General features: G+C 42.2%; 1 protein-coding gene across 1 annotated transcript; it reads right to left on the minus strand.

The window, feature by feature from the left end:
* On the minus strand, positions 1 to 11,295 carry dhx8 (DEAH (Asp-Glu-Ala-His) box polypeptide 8). Its single transcript, XM_007572216.2, has 23 exons — positions 11,117 to 11,295; positions 10,806 to 10,891; positions 10,633 to 10,705; positions 10,420 to 10,511; positions 9,593 to 9,699; positions 9,072 to 9,464; positions 8,805 to 8,949; positions 8,394 to 8,600; positions 7,988 to 8,075; positions 7,529 to 7,626; positions 7,237 to 7,384; positions 6,711 to 6,892; positions 5,450 to 5,644; positions 5,176 to 5,361; positions 4,883 to 5,093; positions 4,612 to 4,793; positions 3,798 to 3,938; positions 3,534 to 3,689; positions 3,293 to 3,430; positions 3,075 to 3,203; positions 2,642 to 2,838; positions 2,379 to 2,558; positions 1 to 1,032 (listed from the first exon to the last, which is right to left on the minus strand). The coding sequence occupies exons 1-23, from the start codon at positions 11,223 to 11,225 to the stop codon at positions 813 to 815; spliced, it is 3,663 nt and encodes a 1,220-aa protein (XP_007572278.1). The 5' UTR covers positions 11,226 to 11,295; the 3' UTR covers positions 1 to 812.

Consider the following 11,295-nt stretch of genomic DNA (forward strand, 5'->3'; position numbering starts at 1 on the left):
TTAAATGGTTTTTGTTCATTTTAATAAAAATGTAGAACATGTCTCTACTGACCTAATTAGTTTCAAAAGTACCAATTAAAAAGATAAAATATGTTGCAGAGAATCAAGTCTGGTAATCATTTGAGATATTCTGACAAACTAGAAAAACCAAATGTTCATATTTTGATGCACTTATTTCTTACTGAAATTCCACTTTTATTACGTTATGACAAAATCAGATAGACTTTTTAAATTTTCTCCGTACAATGGGGGTGGGGAGGAAGTCATTGGTTTTACAGTCATCCATACACTGATGAAGATATTTCCCGCAATTATCATACAACATGTCACAACATTTGACCGTCTTCTTGTTTTGAAAAATAAGAGCTAATCACATTGAAGATAAAATGCCAAACTCGATTTGCATCAGGAGATTGTTTGGACTCAACAGTTTACAGAGTAAAAATAAATAGGTCATAGTTTTGGAATATATCCGTAGTAAAGACTTTTGAACTACTTGCAAAACAAAAAAGTTTTCTAATTGCTGCTTTGTTTCTTTAACAAATAAAAAAAAAAAACAATGTTTTCTGACATGACATGAACATTTTTGACTAAATTTAAATCATTGAAAGTTTTCGAGTCAAAGAAAGAAAATTTACAGTTTTTACACGTAAAAAAAAAAAATAATAAAAGAAAATAAAAGAAAATACAAACCACAACTGAAAGCTGACTTGTGACAGGGAACCCTAAACCCATCAGTGCTTGTCCAATCCTGGCACACCTCCACAGTCCTGAAACAAAATCCATGCTTCGGATTTGCGACGTCACACGGCTCAGCGGCGTCTGAAGGCGCGCGAGATTCTCCAGGCGTTCGGCTCCTCGTATCGATTGTACAGCGGCTCGAGGCGCTGCTGCTTCTTCTGCTTGCTGAGGCGAGTGGGATCAGAGACTTTGAAGAAGGCGGGCGCGAATTCTACGAGCCAGCGCGGATCGATGGTGGTCACCTCCCTCATGTACTCCTTGGTGGTCAGCACCAGCTCATGGTACACGACCCTGCGAGGGAAAAAACAGGCAGGGTGTTAGACACCGACACCTTTAAATGCAATTTGTTTTCTGTTTTAAAGGGACCTTTCATCGCTGTTCTCTGGATGTTTAAACATGTTAACAAAACAAAACATTTTCTTATAAATGTAGCCCCTTTCCATCGGGCATATACAAATGCACCTAGAGTTATTCAGAACCCACGGCAAATTAGATTTATTAGCGATTTTGCAAGGCAAAACTACACAAGATCTGCTTAAGACAGCTGAATAAATATAACAGAAGTTTTTCTTAGTTCAGCTCATAATCCTACTTTCAGCGAGTGCTGCTGACTCAGCGTGATTTCCCTCCCTCCCCTGAGAAGAATCCTTCACCACGGCAACCTTTTGCTCATTTTCTTTGGTCTCACACACACCTGATGCAACCAATAAAGGTCTTCATTGTTGCATCAAGTATGCTTGAGAGGACTCTAAAACACATGGAGACATTTCAGAAACGACTAAAAGTCGAGAGGATTGTCCAAGACATTTATAGACACATAGAGGACTGCCAAACAAGGAAAGAAAAAGGCCCTCAATGTTCCTTAATAACTTACTGGAAGTACAGAATCAAGTTTAGAGTCATAGGAACTATGGTGATGCCACCTAGTGGCAGAAAGAGGAAGTTATTAACCACTGCCATCTACTCGTGTTGAGTCATGTAACTTGTTGATGTTTTATTACAACTGTAAGTTTCTATATTTTGCCAATAAACCTAAGTGGCAGTGTCTTCCAACCAGGGCCAACCCTTGGCAGAGGCAGTACAGGTAAACACCAGGCACTGGAGACTCCATAAATGAGGAAAGGAAATAAAAAACACTAACTATACTTTTTAAAAATTACAGGCAATAATGTAATTTCCTAATATTAAAGATTCTACTCAAGTTAGCTGGATAAAAAAGAATATGCAGTACTGCGTTAATAATAATGATACTTTACTTAGCTCCCGCTCCTTCACAGGTGAGGAAGGTTCCTTCATACATCTAACTAATCACAGTATTTTCAATGTATTTTTAACTTATGTTTGATTGATTTTTTTTTTCCTAAACTAAAAATTAATATACATATGTAAATTGGTGAAATAATTTTGGGGGGGGGCGGCAAATAAAATCTTTCCTAGGGTGCCAAAGTGGCTAGAGTCGGTCCTGGTTCCCGTCCATGTGTTGCGTTTTTTACCCTGAGTGTTCATAATGTAGATGAAAAAAAATAAACTTAGAAAGACCTGCAGAGATGCTGATAACAAAAAGATCTAAATTATGCTAATTGACATTAGCATAAATGGACACTTTGTTTCTACAGAGATCTAAGATGCGGTCGTACCATTCAGGCTGTCTGTTGAACAGGGCACTTGAGGGGTGGATGTAAACAACTTGCTGGTCTATGAGGGTCCTGTAGCCCTCCTGGGGATCCTTCTTGGCAGCGTTCCTGAAGAAACCGCTGCAGATGGCCTTCTGGACCCGCACCGTGGCTTTGCCGCAAGACACCACGTCCAGTTTATGTCTGGAGGAGGAGAAAGACGTTCGATAAAACTCCCAATCGTACGACTCCGCATTCTACCACTTGACAGCGAAGGCAAACCGAACCTGTCCATAATCCCCAGCATCTGTTTGCGAATATCCTGGGCTCGGCGCAGGGAGCGAGCCTGGATGAAGTTCTCGTAGCACCAGGGGTTGGAGAACTTGTTGTTCTTCCAGGAGTTGTAAACGGCCAGCAGAGTGAGGTGGTCGCCCTCAGGCTGGTGGAACTTAGCCTTCTTCTGGTCAGCCAGGGCCTGCTTGTCCTGCAGTCAGGAAAATCTTTATTGGGTTAACTGGGTTCAAATATTTCACATGGAAAACTAGACGATGTAATGGGTGTAAGAGAAGGGTCAACAAAAGGATTCACTTACGGGTTTGCAAAGTATTAATTATTTCCTCCTGAGCATTTTTTTTTTTTTTTTTCAGAATCTCAATATGGGGAGAAAAAAAAAAGGGCTGAACTCACATCCCAAATGTTTTAAGTGTGAGGGTACTGTACCTTGGGCCTGTAGAAGACGTTCTGAACAGACAACATCGAAACAATGGTCAGCATCTCTTCACTGCAGCCCAGGTGGACGGACATGATCAGCATCTTGCACAGCATGGGCTCCAGAGGAAACTCCGCCATCTGGAAGATGGCAATGTGGCGCCAATGTTTCATTTAAACAAACAGCACTTTAAATGTTCGGAGGGACAGGAGTGTGTTGGCGTCCTCACCCTTCTACCCAGGCGTGTGAGCAAGCCCTCGTCATCCAGAGCTCCTAGAGTGTAAAGCTGCTCCATGGCTGTGATCAGAGTCTCCATGGGAGGAGCATCCATGAAGTCAAAGGAGAGGAGGTCGTTGATGCCCATAGCCTGACGGAGGAAAAAGAAATGCGGCCGAAAGATCAAAACTCAGCTAATAATAAATGGGTGTTTATTAAGATGTGATCGGTGTAAAATAAAGACTTTGTTTAACCTTTAGCGACAGCACAGTGCTGGCCAAGTTAGTCCTCTGGATCTCAGGAACGTTGGTGGTCAACATCTCGTCTCTATAGGCTCTCTCCGTGTACAGCCTGTAACATTTCCCAGGACCCGTCCTGCCGGCGCGCCCCGCCCTCTGCTTGGCCTGGGCCTGAGAGGGAGACGGATCGAACGAGGTTTGGCTTCAGCGTCCTGAACGACGGCAATCAGAAAACCTCACGTGCGCGCTCGTCCAGAAAAATCCAAAGCCGGCTCTCACCTGGGAGATGGGAGTCACCACCAGCTGATCGATGCCGGTCTTGGAGTTGTAGACCTTCTGCTTGACGAAGCCCGGGTCCACCACGTAGTAGATCCCGTCGATGGTCAGAGAGGTCTCCGCGATGTTGGTGGCAATGACAACCTGAAGAAGTGGGGGATTTATTCGGAACGGATTCTATAAAGAAACAGTATGCAAATGCCGTGCAACGACTTAACGTCTTAAGTTGGCCGTTAATTTACTCGATTTTTCCTTGGTTCCCATTTCATGCATTTCCATTTTAGGATCAGACGGAAAACAGTCAGTTCACTTTTTTTTTTTTTCTTCTCTTTGTTAAACCACTTAACTCTAAACTATGAATCACTCCGATTTAAATGTCTCAAGTTCAAGTCAGCTCATTAGAGAAGAAAAATGTGCAACAAGTTCAGTAGTCAGATGTTAAGTTGTTGTTTTTTTTTGTCACAAAAAATCCAAGTAAAATATATTGAAGTTTGTGTCTAATGTGACAAAACAAAAAGTTTTAGCTCAACATGAGTTTGTAAAACTATTTAAACTTTGTTCATTCGATATTTTTACTTTAAAAAACACAATTTCATTAGAACAAATAAATAGCGCATCTTTGTCCTAATTAAGAAAGAATAGAAATGATCAGACAACCTCAAAATGAAACATTCATGTCGAGAAAGACAGAAAGAGTACATTTCAGGATTATTTTTGCAAAAGTGAAAATAAACATCTGCAAATGCTATCATAAGCTCTTATGTATATATTTAAATAACCATCCGTGGGTTTTTTTTGTTGTTTTTTTTAAAGGTACCTTTCTGCTTCCTGGGGGAGCCGGGTCAAAGATTCTGGTCTGCATCTCGCTGGGCAGAGCAGAATACACAGGGAGAATGATGAGTTCAGGGACATCGGGTCCAAGAGACTTCATCCTCTCGTAGAGAATCTCACAGGCGGTGTCGATCTCTTCCTGACCGGTTAAAAAGACCAGGATGTCGCCTGCGCAGAAAGAGGATGCACAACAACAACGTTTACAGTGTGATATGAAAACGGCGCCAGCGAGTTCTTCCCCTCGCTCTCTCTCGTACCTGGAGGCTCGGTCAGATGGATCTGCATGACGGTGATGAGGCTGGCGTCCAGGTAGTCCGTCTCAGGTTCTTTGGTGTAAAGAACCTCCACTGGATACGTTCTGCCCGGGATGGTGAAGATGGGGGCCTCGTAGAAATACTGGGAGAACTTCACGGCGTCCAGCGTGGCCGAGGTTACGATCAGCTTCATGTCTGTGCGCTTCTGCACCGTCTAAAGTGAAACAAAATAATCAGAATCAAAGGCTTCCACCTAGAAAGAAACCTTAAAGAACCGTTCTCTCCGGGCAGTTTACCTTCTTGAGGAGACCGAACAGCACATCAGTGTGGATGGTTCTCTCGTGAGCTTCGTCCAGCATGATTATGGCGTACTGGCCCAACTCGGAGTCGATCAAACACTCCCTCAGCAGCATACCGTCTGTCATGTACTTGATCACCGTCTCAGGGCTGGTGCAGTCCTCGAATCGGATGGTGTAACCCACCTGCAGAAAGCAAATAGAACCTCTGGATATTAAGCCAGAGATGCCTACAGCATAATGAGAAACATGTACTGTAGGAGCAGCAAGTTACCTCCTGTCCCAGACAGCAACCGTACTCCTCAGAGACTCGCTTGGCCACCGACATGGCGGCGACACGTCGCGGCTGCGTACAGCCGATTTTGCCCCGGGTGGTGTAACCCGCCTCCGCCAGGTACTGAGTGATCTGGGTGGTCTTCCCGGAGCCCGTCTCTCCGATGACGATCAGGATCTGGTTGTCGTGAACAGCCTGCGCCGGAGCGACACGGAGGAGATGTCACGGGAATCCCAGCTGGTTTTATGTTCAACCAAAGAACCGAAACAAACCCAGCAAGTGGAAATGGACCCAAATCATCCAGTTAAGAGCTTGATTAGTCCGGCTAACCCATTTAAGTACTACTAGGTCAAACAGACAACAGCACTAGATGTTGTTGCTGAATCAAGAAGGTGAAGAAGTAAATACTATTCAGTGTCAATTAGGTGCTGGAAAAAAAAAATTCAGAGTAAGAACAGGGACGTAAGTAGCCATTTAAAAAGGAAATTATTCTCTACAAAGTATTTGTAAAACTCATTGTGTCCGTATGTTACAAAATCTTAAATATTCTTTTGTTATTGGACACATAAATAGCAAAGTGTCTAATAACAAAAGAATTTCTGAACTCTTATTTTCTACAATAGTCTAAGATTCATTCATGCAAGGATGAAAGTAGATTAGAAGGAATTTCAGTTTCCAATTTTTTTTTTTGCTGTGGTGGAACTTTTTGGTTCTGGAAACGTCTGAACCAAAGTTTACTGAAATCCTCTCTGCTCTGAGAGATTATTAACGACCGCTCACGGGAAGAAAAAACACGGAGCAGATTGGATCCGATATCGGGATCGGATCCAAAACTCAATTCATTCTCGGACCGGCTGTTGAGCCCGGGCCGCCAATCCGCCCACCAGTCCAGACAACACGGTCCTGTGCGACTGGAGGTCATATCTCGACTGATTTTGACTCTGGATGACAGTAATATCAGAATGAATAGATCTATTTTATTAGATATGGCCCATTACTTAAAGTTTAAATATAATGATGGAGCCTGTTAGGGAAGCCTGGCGTTACTGGACAGAACAAAGACCACTCTGCTGCTTAATGTCACTTTCCTTTGAGATGAAAAAAAAAGAAAAAAGAAAAACAGAAGATGGATATGAAGCTTTTTGTGAAAACATTTGCAACAGTAGCAATCATCTTAAAACTGTTACAGTTAAACCAGAGCTGTAGAGAAAGACACTGAGATCAGAAACCAACATTCTGGTTATTTTGTCTCTATAAGCACCTGAATGAGCTGCTCCTTTAGTTTATAGATGGGCAGACTCTCCCTCTGCTCCAAGATGGACAACTGGGTCTTCTTTCCGTACGAGGCCTTGTTCCCTCCAAAAGCATGTTTCTTCCATTCTGGAATGTCATTGGGCATCATTCCGATTCCCCTCATGTTAGCAGCAATCTGCCTGCCGTCCACTGCGGGAGAAGATTTATGCGTTTGTTACAGACAACTTTAAACACGGCAACTAAAACCAAGACACACCAGACGGATCCCAGCTGGCTCAAAAGGGTCACAAAAGGGACGATAAACAGAAACAAACTGCAATGTACGGGAACCAAATAGGGGCTGCAGGAAGTTAGACAGGCATTTCCTGCACAACAAGAAAGAAATCTCTCCGAAAACTAACAAACCCAAAGAATATCTACTTCCAAAAACCTTATAGTAATCTTGTCCTTTAAGTTCTAATTTAAAGGGGACTTCAGTAACAATCTGTGCATCCTAGAAGTGGCTTAACGTGGATATCTGAGGGATTCCTAACCGTCTGGCAGCGGGTCGACCCAGTGTTTGTTCAGCCCCATGGGGATGGAGTCCATCTCTGCCTCTCGAGCCGCCTGCTTTAGCTCCCGCCTCTCCTTAGCCAGAGCGCTTTGCATCATGGCCGCCTGCGACAGTGAGCCGTCTGGATTCTGGGAGCAGAGAAGAATACCCGATAAATCCAAACATAAGTGTGCTGAGGAAACGCCACGTCACAAACTGCACGAAATGGGCAGTAAATGAGCTCTTCATTTGTTGAGCGAATAAAAAGACGACCCATGCTGAACGATAAGTACCTTGACGATCTTGACGGGGCTCATGTCCATGCTCTGTTTGGTGTGTCCCCTCAAAAACGGTGGTTCCTCTTCAACAAGCTCGATCTCCAGGTCCTCATCTGTCGACGGTGTCAGGAAAGTCACATAAAGTACTTGAAAACATTGTTTTGTTGAGTTCGAATATGCTACAATTCTAGCAAATTAATTCAGAAGCATTAGATGATGTGCTAGTAATTTAGGGGATAACCTGGAAGTAATAACAACAAATGATGTGCCTAGAAATGCATTCAGTTCTCTTCTCGTGCTAACTGTGATTATGGGAACCAGAATTTTTTTCTCTCTCTAAAGTAGGAAGGAAATGAAAACTTTTTTTAGTTAGATGAGAAAAATAATAATAATTAGCTTAGATTAAAAAAATAAAAAAAAATCTGATAGTATATTTATTGTATGAGAATGAAGGAATAAAAAAAATTCTGTTACCCTCTTCATCGTCCACCTTAGGGAGGATTCCCGTCTCGTCGTCGAAATCTGGGAACTCTTCTTTGGACAACACGTTTGCAGCGATCATCTAAGTACAGGAAAGCCACAGGAATGACGTGACAAAATGCTCTCCACATCAAACAGGTTCAATTCAAGCTTTATGTCATTTTACAGTTAGACGTATAAATCTATTATAAAAAAAAAAAAACAGTTCAGGAATAGTTAGGACATAAAATAGAAAATACAATTTCTAGCATCAGCTGCAGATTATTTACCAAATTAAATTGCGGAAAGCATCTGGGTTTTCCTCCAGTATTGATGCCGCTTCATAAAACACTCACCTGGTCATCCGTTAACCCCAGCAGGCTTTTTCACTTTTTTTTTTTTTAATCTACAAAATCCTGACCTGTTTGATCTCCCACTTCTCCGGGTCAGAGATCTTGGTGAGCCTCTTGCGCTCCAGCGTGTCGTCCTGCTCCAGCTCGGGGGCGTGACCCAGGTTCAGGTTGCTAGGTCTGTCGGGGTTCCTCATGGAGACGTCCTCGCCTCCTTCTGGGCCCATATTCCTTCTCCTGTTGGGGTTTAGATCTTCTCCTGTGTCCTGGTCCACATCCTGGCAGGATAAATAATAACGAGACAAGCTGGTAACAAAGTTTATCACTCACTCTAAATAAGATGTCAGTAATGTCTCAACATCTTTAATTCACGATCTTAATATCTAATTACAGGAATTATTTTTTTAAAGCTCAACACCAGAATTTTTTTTTTTCATAATTATGCACGCATTTTCTTACACAGTGACACCCTTTGTTCTTACCTTCATACTGAGGCTCGTCTTGGAGCCGGTGAACGACAGCACCTTTACTTTCACTCGTTGGCCCTTGCTGACGACGTCCGCCACGTTCGCAACGCGACCCTCTCTGCGCAGCTCAGAAATGTGGACCAAACCCTCCCATCGTTTTCTAAACTCCAAGAAAACAAACGAAGAATGAGTTCAGACGGAGTGAAATTAAGCAGATCGAAGCTTTTACTTATCGGTCGTTTTCAGTAAGTAATTTTTGGTGCCGGCTTCTTTCGCGCTGACCTCAGTCCCTCCAGCTGAACAAAGCACCCAAACTGCATGATGCTGGTCACTTTGCCATTGTAAATGTCGCCGACAGAAGGCTCCTCGGGAGGAGGCCGGTCTACGTGTTTGTCTTTCCAGCGATCAGAGTCTTTATCCGGGTCTTTCCTGGGGCTGGGTGAACGATCAGACCAGCGGGAAGACTTGTCCTTTCTTTTACCACGATCTCTGTCCCGATCTCTGTCCCTGTCCCTGTGCCGGTCCCGGGAGCGTGACCTGGATCTGGAACGCGATCGGGAATGGTGCCGCCTCTTCCTGTCTCCTCCCCGGTCCCTGTCTCTGTCTCTGTCCCGATCCCTGTCTCTGTGCCTCTCTCGTTCTCTACTTCGGCTGCGATGCCTGCTTTTTTCTGACCTGTGGGAGGAAAAGGGGAAGTCCAGATCAAAGCAACCGTATCAACTTTGTCCTTCCATTTTAGCAAAACCAGAACTTTGAAAAAGTTTCGTTCTTGTTTCATGTAGTTACAACTAAATGCGTCTTACTTGCTCTTGCTGACTTTGGAGTCTGCCCCGCTGACGCTGGGCATAAACATCTCTAGTTCCTTCATCGCATCAGCAGCGACTTTCACATCGTCTTCATCCAGAATCCGCTACAAAGTTTAAACGAAAACAAATTTAGATTTTCAGACTTAGGATAATATTTGTTTTTCTGACAACATCTTTGGAAAATATAATTTATCTTTGATGAATACATTGGTTAAAATAAAAACAAATTCCTCTGTTTTCCAAATAGCATACATGCATATAACAAAAACTACAATATAATTTTCTTTTTACTTCAATTTTTTAGTTCAAAAACACAATAGAATCATTACACACAGTGGGATATTTGTCAAGAATGTATATAATTATTTTGATAATTATTATATTTTGCAGCTAATAACTTTCAGCTCCTTCCATCCATTCAACTTGAAAGCAATGTGCTTTGATAAAGAACTTAGTGAACAGTCAGCTTTTTTACCAATAATTTATTGCTAGTCAGGTCAGATGTTTTCTGCTTGAATGTGTAGATATTTTTATTTCAATTGACTTATGTAGCATTGAAACTTTTTGAGAAATTAAAAAAAAAAGTTTTTCCATTAGCTGCAAGTCATTCTCGTAAATAATTAAACAAAAGAACGCTAGAAATATATCAATCCTTCATTTTTGAAATTGGATTGCTGAATAACGTAAAATTATGGCTCAGACTAGTTGAACTGTAAAAAAAAATTAATTAAAAGCAGCACATTCATTAAGAGATAATTCTGTTTCTATGAAAATTTTGTAAAGAAATAGGGACAGAAAGAGACACAAATGTGAGCTTTGAGTACCTTTGGTGATGGATCGTTGGGTTTACACAGAGCAGGAAACAACTCCTTCAACCTGTCTTTCTCGCTTTTTGGCTTGATTAAAACATCAGATGCTGTAAGGTCAATAAATAAAAAATCTTTAATTGGGAGGCTTTTTAATTCAAACAAGTGATGGGTTTACTAGAAATGCCCACGATATATCAAGTATGATGGACCTGTTAAGTTCAGACTTACCTTTACTTGTCGATGCCTTAGAAGGAGGTCGCATCGTCTGGATGAGTCTGAGCAAGTTGCTGATGAGAGAATCCTGCAAGTTAAACGCAAGAAAGGAGGGTTAGTGAAATTAATGAACCGTTTAGGCAACAATATCTTACTTTGGCTAATAATTCCACGATCTGCTGACTTACAGTGAATTCGGCTCCATTTTCGAGTAAAAGTGCTTTGAATCCATCGAAGCTCGGCTGTTTTTCAGCAAGACTGATGACAAACTCGGCTATGACAGTGAAGCAAAAGACAATAACGTTAGACTGAACTTAGTGTTCACATAAACCAGTGTCAAGGGGGTCGGGGAAAAGAACGGTGGAAACACTGAGCTATTTTTTCACACTGGCGGTGGAAACACTGAGCTAGCTTCTCTGTTGAAATAGGGACAGTGAAGCTAACAGAGAAGCTAGCTAGTCTAGGTTACGAACTGGGAAGAAAGTTAAAAAACACACACCTAAATCTTTGTCATTAATTCCCAGATGGTTGTCGAGCTCCGTGCAGACCTTTGACACCAAGGACAAATATTCCAGCTGCGATAACTCGTCAACTCCGCCGTCTGCCATTTTCCACGAGTCTTGTTTTTGTTCAACAAACGTTGACGACGGCAGACATATTGGATGTAAAAGCAATTTC

This window comes from Poecilia formosa, unplaced genomic scaffold (assembly GCF_000485575.1).
Source record: "Poecilia formosa unplaced genomic scaffold, Poecilia_formosa-5.1.2 Scaffold7, whole genome shotgun sequence".
Lineage (NCBI taxonomy): Eukaryota > Metazoa > Chordata > Actinopteri > Cyprinodontiformes > Poeciliidae > Poecilia > Poecilia formosa.